We start from the raw sequence: 13998 nt of genomic DNA on the forward strand, positions 1-13998 counted from the left end.
AAAAAAAAAAAAAAAAGTACCACCCACATTTACTTCAAACTCTTTCATCAAATTAAATTAAATTTTTTGGAAATTAGTATAAAATACAACTGCTCATACCCATAGCTCGAAAAGGGACAGGAAACTGGAGATCACTTTTGATCAAAAACAGCGAGCTGATAGCACACAGAAAGGATTTTTAAAAGCTATTACCTACCTTTACTCCTCTTTCTTTGCGCAGAGGTGTTCTCGAAGGAGGAATAGGGGTTCTGTTGCCAGAGGGGCTAAATACACTAGGTGTTGTGGGACTCCTGAATGGAGCTTGTTTTGGTATTCCTTTGAGTGGTGCTTGAAGAGAAAGAACAGCAGCAATTAATTTTAAAAAAAGTCTACTTGGTTAGAAACAGACAATAAGAGCCTAAATTATTTTTGTGCTCTATTTCTGTAGCTTCCTAAGCCACTTCTATGGAAGACACCACATACATACACACACATGCAAACCTTCAGGTCTACTTACTATGTTATACGTAGCTTACAGTTTGCGACCCAGAAGCATAAGGCTAACCCATTATTATTATACGCATACAAATACTTTCCATGCATACGATTTTAAAAATATATGAACGAACTGAAATGCACTCCAGCAATCGCAGGCCTGGTGCTAGCATATCAGGTGGCAAAATGCTTCCATTCTTGTACAATTATGAATTGTAAATTTTAGCCATTTTTTGGCATTAAAAGTTTGTAATTTTACAAGAATGCATTTTGCCACCTGATATGCTAACCCCAGGCTCCTGGCACTGATGGTGCAAATTGCATCTCACAGACCAGAGACACACAGACACCTCACCACAGACAAATTCCTGCCCAGAAGAGCTTTCCATTTTTCCACTCTCCTGTGAAATATGAAACATCATAAACTGAAGGAAATATATTTTTACATTCTGCTTGCCACCAAACAATGCCAAGGTAAAAAGACTTTCAACCTTTCTCTGTGCCTAATCTGGACAAAATGAACTATTCCAACAGGAGACTTTACCACATCTTCAGCTCTTCTGTGAAATACGAATTTTCATTTCTGTGCAGAAGAACTTTTACAGTCTTTGCTGTCTCTCACCTTTCATGAGGCATAAGTGTGCCCAAAAGCTCGCAAATAAAGAAAACAGTGTGGTTGCAAATATCCAGCTGGTCTAATAAAAGATATCACCTCTTCCACGAGTTTTGATTCCTTCTCTCTTAGCACCTTAAGCTCTATTTTACTGTCAAGGACAAATACATTTTTTGCAGTTTGCAACATGTTCTTTGGTTAAGGATGGCAAATACTTTCCATTATAAAAATCAGTTTTCACCTGTTTAAAACTTTGGCAAAACTTCAACCTTTGACTAAGATCTTCCATGCTGGTTGCACAGTGCTAGCTAAAATATAGGGAGAGCAGGAGCCCAAGGATGTACCAGAAGCAGCAGCAGCAGCAGCAGCAGCAGCAGCGTAAAGTCTGAAGACATGTTGTCAAAACCACAAATTAACAGCAGCTCTTTCTCTGCCTATACCTGTACAAGCCCCATCCAGGTACAGACTCTAACCACCAACGCTTCCACTTGGGACACAGTCTAGACTTATGGGATGCATTTCCCTACACATCCCTCCTAATGGATTCCTTCAGGAAACAGATGAAGGGAGGAGGATGTGGCAATGCTAAGAAGCAATATGAACATGAGAAATTCCTTTGATGTGAGGAATAAGGAGGTTAAGAGGCCAAGCATGAGAGATGCAACCTGGAGTTTAACACACTGGTATGCAGATAGTGTTGCTTGAGGGGCTTTGGCTTCTTTGGCAATAGCATGGTGCTCAAGGAAGAGGGCTTGCTGAACAAGGACCCACCTAATGAAGGAGGGAAGAACTTATTGTGCACAAAGGCTTTGACCTAGTGAGGAAGGCCTTAAAACTAGGTTCAACAGGATTGAGCAAGTCCCACAGGTAAAGAAAAAGATGATATGGATAAAAGGGACAATGTGGTGAGTATGAAAAAGGTAATGAGCGAATCATGAGCAGGGCAATCAACTAGTCACTATCTTAGGGTGCAAGAAGCATGAGGAATAGGCAGAAAGAACTAGACTTCTTAGTACACATCAAATTATGATCTTAAATGGGATAACAGACTTGGTGGCACAGATTGCACTACAGGAATATTGTTAAGGATAGGTATAATTTGGTCCAGAAAGGACAGATGAGGTATGTCCAACCAGTTTCTGTTTTTTTGATTGTGCTGGGAGCAACCTTTTCAGTACATATGATGGGGAAAAAACCAACAGGGTAAAGGGGGCTCAATATACTTATTTCTAATAGAGAGGTGATGATTGAGAACCTGAAGGAAAGCAACTTGAGTATCAGTGATCAGCAGGGATCTGTATTTTCTGTTTGTCATGGAAAAAAAACCCACAGTAAAACCCAGATTTTATCCTTTTAAAGAGACAAGACACAGGAAAAGGCCAATTTCCCCCTTGCAAGCTGGCAGAATTCCAGCCTGCAATGGGCTGGGGGAGAGCAGGAGGAGGGCAGTCAGCAGGGGTTACCAGGTCATGCGCATGCTCACACATGCACATGGGAGCCAGGCAGCCCGCAGAGTTCTTGCAGCTCCCCAACTTACCAGTGGGGAATTGAGGCGTGGAGGGGAATTGAGGCCCTTATAGTGCAGGAGGGAGCCAAGCTGGGCTAGGGCTACTGCCCAGTCCAGCCCAGGTGGCGCATAAGGCTTGGGCCCCAGGCAGGGAGCAGGATGGAGCTGTGGGTGGCTCATCTAGGGTGTACTCCTGTGGGGGTGGGGAGCAAGGGGGTATGTGCCCCCCATACTTGTACATAGGGCAGGGGCGTACTGGTGGCTGTGGTCTCCCTGCCCTGCTGCCCACCTCCCTGGGACCTCTGCAACCCAGCAGGTAGGACCCAGCACAGCAGGGAAGAGCAGGGCAGGGAGGCTCCTGCCAGGAGCCCTGCAAAGCCGTGGCGAGATGCCCCCACCCATGTGAAAGCAGCAGGGGGCACAAGCCCACGCTGCCACCCCCACTGCTGTTGGGCGAGCAGGGGATGCATTGCCATGGCAGCACTGGGCAAGCAGCGGTGCCATGACATGGTGGCACCAGGCTCCCAGCAGTGGCACTGATCCTCCCTGCTGTGGTCTGCCCTGGTGGGGCTGTGGAAACCCCAGGGGGAAAGCAGGGTAGAGTCCCAAGCCCACAACAGGCAGCCCACATTCACCCCTCCCCCTGACAGGCCCCACTTCAGCCTTGTTGCCTATGGGGATGAGGGAGCCAGGCTCTACACTCTACTCCCTCCCACAGGTGGCAGCTGGGGCTCAAGCACTGCTGGGGAGGGCAGGGGGCTGCAGACCTGGGTACCTGGCTTCAAAGCCCTGGCAGCTGGGGGCCCCTCTAGCTGGGCACCAGCAGGTAAGGGGGAACTGTGGCTTGGGAGTGAGGGGCAAAGGCATGTGCAGGGCATCAGTATATCAGGGCTGCTCAGGGCCACAAATGCCAACATTTACAGGTATTTAGAATTTATTTTATTATAGTGATTGGGCACTGGTAGGCTTCCAATGCTTTAGCACTGGACTGCAGAAATACAGACTTCAAACTCAAAACTAGGGGGCAAGACTCCATGGGAGGCAAGTCTAAGGGAAGAAGGAATCCAGAAAAGTTAACCATCTTTCAGAACAAAAGCATGCTATGCTGATGCGAAGGATGGACAGGAAGTGCAGCAAGAGACTAGCCTGCAACTTAAAAAGGCATCTTCCAAAAAGTGAAAAAAGGCCATATATTTTCACCTGTAATAAAAATGGTCTATTACAGGGACATGGGGACAAAAATCAGGAAGGCCAAGGCACAAATTGAGATATTGCTAGCAAAGGAAATAAAAAGGCAATGAATATACCAGAAGTAAGAGGAACACCACAGAAAAGCTAGGTCCCTTACTGACTCAGGAGATGAACCTAATAATACTTGATACAGAGAAGGTTGAAGCTAAAAGTTTAGCTACCACATTCAAAATAGCTCACAGTAAGTAGATAATCAGCTCAGTGTAGGGAAAAGATTACTTCAATAGCAGGATGTTTTCAAAACAGCATAGATGCATCTAGTACTCAAGGAACTGGCTGAAGGAAACTACAGAACTACTGAGTATTAACTTTGAAATAACAGGAAATGACAGGAATAGGCCCCACCAAATGAAGATGGGGAAGAACATATTTGTGCATAGGCTTGGTAATCAAGTAACAAGGGTCCAAAACTGCTCTGAATTGCTTCATTTTGCACATTTCAACATTTATCTGGGTGCATCCATAAAAAGCAGGAAAGCATTTACCATAATTTTTAATGCTACAAAGAAATTAGAAGATATGGGACAGAGCATCTTGATCATCAACTTTCTTTCAACAAGAAAAAAAACTATGCACCTCCAGCCCTCCTTTTTTTGGAAAGAGTTCTCAGCATTGTCCACAAGGACTGATGAAGCTACAGATAGTCCAAAAAGCAGCTGTACTTGAGAACAGAAAATGCACGATCCATATAAATAAATGCACTGATTTCTTAAAGGCTTTTGATCCCAATTGACTGTAAAGAGGTTACCTGTACATGCACCAAAGAGACTGAGGCCACTCCATAAACTTTAAAATTAATATAAACTAAGGATAAAGTAACCACCTCAAATTATATTAGAAATACAGCATATAACACTTACTGGTCTACTTAGTTCAGGTTAAAAACAGAATAAAACAGAAGTAGGGGAAGGTGAGATACTTTGGATACCCTTTTCATACAGGTATTATAAGTCACAAGCCTTGACTAGATTTACATTCATTATTACATTTTCCACACTTTGAGTCCACCAAGGTAAGGTTTAGGGATACTTTTTGCTGCAAATATTACCCCTTTAGAGTACCCTTATGGCAATATACTAAAATATACATACTGGGGGCCCAATTCAACCTTGCTGAGTCATTCCTTTTATGCCATAACTCCACAGATTTCTTCCACTGAGTAGAATTTGTTCTATGCCAAAACAGACTGGCTTTTATGTTGAAGTCTTGAAGTTCTCACTCCACCAAGAACTCCTTATCTATCTATTTTACTTTGTTAAGCAAAGACCTAAAGATGACTCCATACTCTTAATCTCCAGATCGATACATCTGGCTGTTGCAACACTTTCAACTGGAAATGTGTTCTGCATTTGCTGAAATCACATTCATGACTTAGTATAACAGAGTAGCTTATACCCTGGTTATGACATGGTTAGTATTGGTCTCCTACATTCCCCAACGTAGTACTGGGGAACCTCAGTATCAGCCACCAAGGGCAGGAAAGGCTGAGTGGAAGCTATGGAAGAACTTGTACGGTTGAAGCTGCTTCTGGCTTTAATAACCTCCTGAATGCCTTAGTATGTTTTCACGCCCAGTAGCGTTTCAACAGTGAAAAAATACTGAACAGTAATAAAACACCAAGTAGGCATCCTAAGCATTCTTTCACTTTTAGCAGTGATGGCACTCTTATCTAAAAGACACCATTCTGAAGGAGTCATCGACCCTTGCTTCCTGGAACATACCACAACTTTCCTGCAGACTTTTTGCAACCCTGTGAAAGTTCCCCCAGGATTTCCTTTTAACTGTGGGAGTGCTACCACCCCACTGAAATGCATGCAGCAGCACATCAACAGAAGTCATTTATGCGTCTTTACATTACAAGCAACCACTACAAATAGCATAACTGTTGAATGCAAGAGGCAGGCACACTTCGGATTTTGCTAGCTTGACAGAGCTGACTATGCAGTTCTTAAGTATAATTTCCTTTATGACAAAGAATTGTACATAGTTCTTGATAAATATATTGTACACTTATAGCCTATTTTAAGTACTGCAATAAAATACAGTAGTAGTACCCCCCTTTCTGTATTTTTAAAGCAAACAGTGAACATTCCTTGTGGAATAATTTGAAACTCCTCCTTGGTATAGCTACCCAAAATTACCATCAGGTTTGACAAACCAGATAAGAAGTCCCATCCCTTTGCTTGGCTGCATTTTGGGTTCAGCTCAGCATATTATCCTGTTCTATGAAAATGACAGCAGAACTGGACAGACTTTAGGCTGTTTCCCCAGCTCAACAGCGAGAGTAGAATGTCAGGGACAGAAGGGACGGGAACAGAAGTGTAAGCCATATGCTTTTACAGCTATTGTAACAAGTTAAACTCAAACTGCTATTTCCTGGAACAAGAAAGAACTTAATTTACTCCTAGAACTGTGCCACTTATGAACTACCTCTTCCTTAATAGTACCATTTAACCCTATGTTTTTGGCAGTGCTGTAAGTGTACTGACCATGTAAAGGAAAACATATTCCTTTAAAACAAGATGTTAGAAACATTTAAGTAGGGAAAACAGAAATGCTCTGACTTCATAGAGAGACAATTTTAAAATAAAAACAGAAGTGCACTGCATTTTGCCTAAACATGAACCAGACACATTTTTCTCAACCAAGTAATAATAATATTATAAAAGAGTCATACTTGTTGTATCTATTTTTTTGACCAGCCCTCTCCCTTTGGCATGGAAAGGCACCCCTGCAGTCTTCTTGAGTTGTTGTGCTGTTTCGGTTGCTAAAAGGAGAAAAGCTATAATTATTACTAAATCTTCACTGAAACGTACGCTACTATATTTCCTACATAAGAGCCTTCTGAAGTTTAGTCTAGTGTGGACAATCCTGTTTTTCACAATGAAAATTATTTTTGATCAAATGCTGGCAACCTGTTTCAATTATTAATCATGTAATAAAATACTAATAGAAAGCAGAATTAAAAAGGGCTTGTGCAGCTAATATCATTGTTTGAATTAGAGTAACACAATCTACTTGATAAGAAAAAGCAGAAGAGATAAATAGACGTTCATTAAAAATACCAAGCTACACATACTGATATTTTCCACTCAAACTGACTAATCAGGTCACTATGTATACATGAATTGCTACAGAGTGCTATGTGCAGGAAAATATTTTAAGTTCAGCCAGTTAAAGGAGTTAAGACTATTTTTTCTGCCTTTCTGTTAGTGAAAATCCTTTTGGATTTCATCCTCAATAAGCCTACTGAGCACAGGAAAGCACGTGCTTACTGCCTACGCTCCCTGTTGCAAAAACATGTGGCAAAATAAAGCTCAGTTACATTCCGATTTCATTTTTTGTGGCAAGAATCTTAACGAAGGCTTTCCCTAGCAAGTTTCTACAACTAACTATTAAATGTAAGACAGTGTATGCAACATTGCTATTAAACCAAATCTTGTGAACTTTGAAATCTAAATACCATTTTAAAACTACAAGAGCACATTAATTCAGTAATTACCCAAATGACTTGGTTAGGTTCACACCTGCTTTTATTTTGCTAAGATGCAGTTTTACACAAGCTGATGCATAACCTTGTTAAGAACGGAAGATACAATGTACATTCCTGAACTGAAGAATAAAACAGAATTCTGTACTTCCCCTTTACCAACCAGTTTGCATAAATATTTGATTAACTAGCTGGGATAGTACTTACACTTCTGCAAGAGTTCTGCTCGGAGAGTGGCGCTTTTGGGTTTCCTTTTCAGCTGGAAATGTTTCACTGGGGGAGTAAGTGGCCCAGCAAGTGTTGTCAAGGCATTTTTGTTTAAGTACTGGCATTCCAACGGCAACATAGCTGAAGTTTCACATTCGCTTACTGTGTAAAGAATTAACAATACACGTGGGTATAAATACCTCTTCTACAGCTGATTACAAGACCATTACATAGTTTTGCAAAGCGGGTTTTAAACTTCGGAATACCTGTTCAAATAGCAGGGTAACTACCATTTTATGCCATCAGAGGTCCAGAAACCTGCCAATTAATTTATGTTCTAATAACCCTGTTGCCAAGGTGGATAAAAGTACAGTAAGATTTGCCTTGTAAAATATAAAGCCATTTTAAGAGTCTTTTTGCAGAGAACAAAGATTTAAAAGAAGCTGAGGTTTAACTCTCAGACATCTCAAAAGTACAAGCAACCTGGCCAGCCACAAAATGCCAACAAATTACTGGAACTAGTAAAAGGACACTCTTCCGTTCTGAAAAGTGCAGAGTTCCATCTCCAAGGAGTTTTGCTATTAACCTGCTCCATTGTAGGGCCCCAAGACCATCTCTGTCCATTAAAATCCCCCCAACATTTCTACAGTAGCAACTACTACCAACAACTGTATAGCATCGCTTGCTAAAGTAATTATGGTAGTAATACCACACATATAGCTTAAACAGTTTCACTATCAAGAAATCTATATTTGATTAAAACTGCAAAATTAGTCTATGCTAGCACTGCCACTGCTGTTACCATCAGTGGCAACCGTTGATCCTCCTGGATCATGGTGTATGCATAAGGGCCACCCAGATCTTTGATGCATAGGCCTGGGCAGGATTTTTTGCAGGAGTGTAGGCTGCCCACATCTTTCATCCTCCCTTTAGGCCACTGAGACAGAATCCACAGACCAGACTAAATCCAGATGTTTGGTGCCTCCATGGCTGTAGTTGTAGAAGTGTCTGGGAATCAAACCTAAGCCTCCTGTGTGGTAGACAAGGAGTCCATCACTGAACCACGGGGCACTCCTGTTACCATCAGTGGAGCTGTATCACTGGGAGACTTCCTAATAGCTGAAAGGGTAGATATAGCCTATTCATATGGCCCAATAGTTGGCTCCTTCCCTACAAGTCTGCCCACAAAGTCCATTACAGGATCAGAGCCTCAGAGTAGATATTATACTGTGCTTTAGGAACCATAGACAGATGGACAATAGACCCTATAACATGGCAGTTCTAAGTTCAACTGTTTTTTAAAATGTACATATATGTATGCCCTGAGTAGAAAACAAACTCCCTCAGTACAAAAACAAACAGGAAGAAAAAGCAAACACAAGATATACATTTAGTACAAGTTAGCTGATATTGTCATACATTAGATTTACTCCAATTCAAGCTCAGGTGATCATTCCTTGCATTTCAAATGGAACTGAACCTATCAACAAGAATTAAACCTATATTTGCTGCTTCAGTGTAGATCCCAGAACATACGGAGTGAAATCTAGGTCTGAAGTCACAAAAGCCAGGATTTTATCCATCATGTTTTGAATGGATTTGTCAAGTATTTTGTATTTTCAAGCCAAATACCTAAGCAGAAGGCAACAGCTTACCTTTTTCTCTAAGTTCTCCTAAAATATCTTGAACATTGGGATTCTGTTCTTCAAGATCAAGGTTAAGGGAGCCAGTATCTGGAAAGGATTTTAAAATATCAGCTACCATTAAGACCCAGGGGTCTGAATCCAAGGTAGCGAGCTGGATAATTTCAGTCAGTGCACCTTTCATCTAACAAAAAAGAAAAAAGAAAATCAACCAATTGGCAACAGTCTTAAGCAAGTTGCTTTGTATTAGGAAATATATTCAGATACCAGCAAAAACATGCACAGCACAGCACAGCAGATTACTTTGTATAGGAGCCTAATAGGCATTTTATACCCCAAAATAAATGCATAAAAACTGAGACTAGAGCTAAGCCACTGACAAAGAATTAAAAATGTGTTTCAAGTCTTCCCAAAAATCAAGAATCTTTTCATCCAAAGTTTCGAATGGGGAAAAAAAAAATATTGAACACATTCAGCCAAAAACTGACTGCTGATGTTATTCCCAGATGTAAACAGTGCTGGTTCTAGTCCCCAGAGCTGGTTATGCCCCAAAGCTCATATTCTGGGGTCGTAACATATCTGGCAGCTGAGCAACGAGGTTACTCATCTGCAACATGGGAAGCCTCAACTCAAATCCCACCCTGCCCCACCTCTTTTTTTCCTTTTCTTTTTTTTTGTTGCCAGATTCGATTTGAGCTAAGGTCCCCTTTTCACTCTAGCACGTGCCTAGATTAAAGTGGGGCACACCCCACCTACAGCATGTGCATAGTACTCAAGCCTTTTAAATTTTTCATTAAATAGAAATAATTCCAGTTGTAAGCAACCCAAATTTATCATAACACAAGTTGACCAAAAATGTATTTTGGCCAATAAACAATTTGCTAAAAACACCCACTGTGTGGCTTTCTATAAACTATGTTACAAGACTTTTGCCACAAAGTTAAGAATAAAAGCTATTATGAAAACTTATTTGTGGGGAGGTGAGAAGCTTGGAAAAGAAGAGAGAATTCATAACATTGTAGTGCGGAAGTTATTACACTAAGCTTTTGGTTGCTAATCAAAACATGTATTATCATAGTGGCAGATGTAACAGCTTATTGGTATTAGCTAATATTGCTGCATCTGCATGATTCTGGAGCGCAGTGGTTTCCAACCTTTTTTTATACTGAGGACTGACAAACTCACTCAAAGAATTTTGGCAGACCAGGGTATAGAAACAATTTAATTTACATATTTAAATTTAATTTATGTGGCAGAGGAGGAGGGAAAGAAGTTGTGAGGTACATCAGGAACACCATCAATAAAGGAGGAGACAATAACTAAATGTCATACATACACATCACTAGCTGGCTAACATTAGCTAGCTAGCTGCCGAGGATACAAGGAGACAAGCCAGACATCAGTAGCTAGGGCAGTCTCACTGAAACAGAAGCAACTAGCTACAGTTACCACGGTCCAATTTCAAAAGCTCAAGTCACAGTCATTGGCCAAGCGAGGATATTCTCACCCAGCCAATCAGCATGATGTGGGAGTGTCCTGGGCATACAACTGTTGCTAGCAGTGGTTAAAGCTCATGCTACAACCTGGCAGCAAACCCTTTGGGCCACGCCCTGGTGGTTGGGAACCTCTGCTGTAGTAGCACAAGGAAAGCAAAACTGCTTCAACTTTAACCCTGCTTCATTCAAGGTCAAAGTTCACACAATTTAGCTCACTTACAGCTCAATGTCTACTCAGTTTGGAGTTCTGCAGAAACTGCTAAATCAACTTAAAACATTTAATAAAAATAAAGTGCTCGCTCCCTAGTGGGAGCCAATAAACCTTGCTGCTGCTATGGCAGCCCAGCCTGGGGGCTGAGGTGGTGTGGCACCAGCTGGTGGGACAACACAAAGGGCAGCAGACAAGACAGGGGCTGCCCCCTTGTCCCTCCACCAGGGTCTCTCCACCAAACAGTGTCAAGGAGGAGGGCCACATCAAGGGCAGCCAGCAGACAAGATGGTGCCCCCCCCCCGCCAGGCTTCTCTGCCAGCCAACCAGCACTAAGGGGCAGGGTGGTCAGAGCACATTCAGGAAACATCTCCAGAATGTGCTATTCATGCCACAACCAGCCTGTGAAAATTTAGTTTCTCTGCGATTTAGGTAGACCCTTACTTATAACACAATGGCTCAGAAAGATACAAGTTACAGTGCAATAGCCAATGTGCACACCAGAGGACAAAGCTTCCCCTCCCCTTTAGAACAGCTGAAACATATGCTTTCCATATTCTTAGCCAGCAGCAACAGACCCATCCTAAGTGACATCCAGATTACTGACACTTCACACAATGATTTTTTTTTTTTAATTTAACATTTTAGTTCTTCATTTATAGATAGCTCAGGCTATGAAGTACAAGCTGAAAGTTGGACTTTTTAAAACTTTTTTTTGGTTTTGTTCTAAGATTTGTTTAAAGGTTAAAAATTAACCTGCCTCAATCTATCCAACCTTTAACAGAACAGAGATGTGGCTTCAGGTAGTTGTACATACCAGGCCATAAGACAAACAGAACAAAAACTAGCTGATAACTATTAAGACACTGGCAACATACAATATTAACATTAGAGATTTTATGTATGGAAATGCAGTCTTAATATGGAGACTTGGCCTTTTCCATCTCCAATTGTATTTACACACTGGGAATTGTACAGCATTGTATTGTATTGCAATGTTTGCAGGTATTCAAACATGGCAAGTTATCAAAGATAGATTTTCAGCCTTCAATCTGCATTTCCTTCCCTTTATTGATTTAGAATGGGACCCCTCTTATGCAAACATTTCACTTGCTTTAGGCTGATGTGTTTCTTTGCTCTCTTTAAACTATTAACTTGACTTTCTGTTCTCCATTCCTCTCTGAAAACACCTTCGGACCTCAAAAATAAAGTCAATTGCTTATGGTCCTTTTGATTTTGCTGCTTCTTATACACTGTCTCCTCCCTTCCACTACAAACCTGTTTCATTCCCCAATTTAATTACTATTAGTACTACGGACAGAATCTGTTCCTGGGAATTTCTAGTCCTTAAACCTCCACAATACCTCCTGTTCTTTCCCAGCATGGCTAAAACTCATACTTCTCAATGAAACACAAGTAGACTAAAGGGTAAGAAGGAAAAATGACATTTTCCCTACAAATCCATCAGAAGTGATTTCCACTACAGCTAATGAAAGAATGAAGTGGCAGCAGAAAGAAAGGATACAATACTTCTGAGGATGTCACTCTACATTTTCAGCTCCCACCCCCCACATGAATTCTAAAACTTTAAAATGGGGACTTTCAGGGCCTGTAAATGTAACAGTTGTATAGTCAACAAACCCTTCCGCAGGTTTAGGTAATATGGTGAAAAGACCCCCAAAAACCAGATAAACGCATCTACTTTCTGCTAGGTTTAACATTAGTCCAACTGAACTAGTGATTTTTGTTTGGCATGTCTCCAACTCGTTCCCACATTGTATCTGTTCTTTTTAAGCTGTTTCCTACATTCCCTCACAGCCATCCTCAAAATGTAGCTTTTTCTTGTTTTGATCAGGAAGAACCTGTGGATTCCCTGACCCCAGGTTGAGCTTACAGTGCCAGCAGGTAAAAAAGGTTAACTTTTATTTGCAAACTGAGCACACTGTTGTGACAAGTGTTCTCATTTTTAGGTAGCGTTGGAGTGATGTTGTAGCTGTGATGGTTCAGGAAGTGAGGCAAGTATTTTTGTGGGTAATATATTTTACTGGACCAGTGACATGGCTGTAATAAACTTAGACAAACTTTCAAATGTAATGCATTCATATCACCCACAAAAATCCATGCCATTTTTACTTTCCAGAGAACCGCAAACTAATGTAATTAAGAGTATTGAAGATGTTAAGGTCAGGCCCAACAAATTTTGTCAGTTCTCCTTGCACACATCTGAAATGCAAGTGTTTAGCAAAAACAGCTTTAAAAAAGGTATGAAATTGGTATACAGAGAAACAAGGTGCCAACAGTAATTTGCACAGGCAGCCAAAAGTTTTTCCAGAAAAGTTTGCTAACAAATCAAGTGTATATGTTTCGTATTTCAGTTGTGGATGTTAAACAATTCTGTAAGGCTTTAATTTAAACAAAATGAGAAAAATCAAACTCATTTTCACTTGCAATAAACCACAATGAACATTATGAGTAAACAAACATTTGAGGTAAAGGAAAAGGAGAAAAAAGAAGAAAGAATTATTTGGAAGAAGCCCTTTTGGAGCTCTTGCTCTAGAGCACTGTGGACTAAACAAAGTGGATTCACAACTATTATGAAACCTGACATGTTTTAATGGTTCTGTGTCAGTACAAAAGAAACCTGTTGTGATGCAGAATTTTCATTTAGCCAAAAAATGGAGTAGTAAGTATGCCAGTATTATCTGTAAATGATACAAAGATAGAAAGCATCAACTACATGTGTGTGCATGCACTATGAATTTGTAGTGCACCCATAAAGATTTTTTTGGTTGATACTGATGGCCAATACCGATCTGATTGCCGATATGCAGCTTGGAGAGCAGCTTTCAGCTGGTAAGCATGTGGGAGGGAAGGGGCATGGGGAGAGGAGGAGATGGAAGCCCCCATGGTGAGGGAGGGAATGGGGCTGGTGCAGGGGCAAGCACTGCCCAGCTGGGGCGGGGCACAGGATGGAGCTGCAAATGGCTTGTCAGGGGTAACACAGTGGAGGGGGAGATCCCTGTGCTACATGCACCCTGGGGGAGACCTGGGGGGGTATGTGTCCCCCAGATTTGTGCATGCGGTGAGGGCAGGCTGCCTGATGTGGCTC

At 41.3% G+C, this 13998-nt stretch overlaps 1 protein-coding gene across 1 annotated transcript in view; it reads right to left on the reverse strand.

Annotated features, from left to right (window-relative positions):
• Nucleotides 1–13998, reverse strand: part of NELFA (negative elongation factor complex member A) — a 39638-nt gene that overhangs the window by 21991 nt on the left and 3649 nt on the right. Inside the window, exons 2-5 of the mRNA XM_019552978.1 lie at nt 9198–9369; nt 7543–7704; nt 6523–6612; nt 193–327 (exon numbers count right to left, since the gene is read on the reverse strand). Coding sequence (XP_019408523.1) covers nt 193–327; nt 6523–6612; nt 7543–7704; nt 9198–9369 — 559 coding nt within the window. The remainder of the gene's footprint in view (nt 1–192; nt 328–6522; nt 6613–7542; nt 7705–9197; nt 9370–13998) is intronic.

The sequence above is a fragment of the Crocodylus porosus genome, unplaced genomic scaffold (genome assembly GCF_001723895.1).
Source record: "Crocodylus porosus isolate Cpor-Errol unplaced genomic scaffold, CroPor_comp1, whole genome shotgun sequence".
Taxonomy (NCBI): Eukaryota; Metazoa; Chordata; order Crocodylia; family Crocodylidae; genus Crocodylus; species Crocodylus porosus.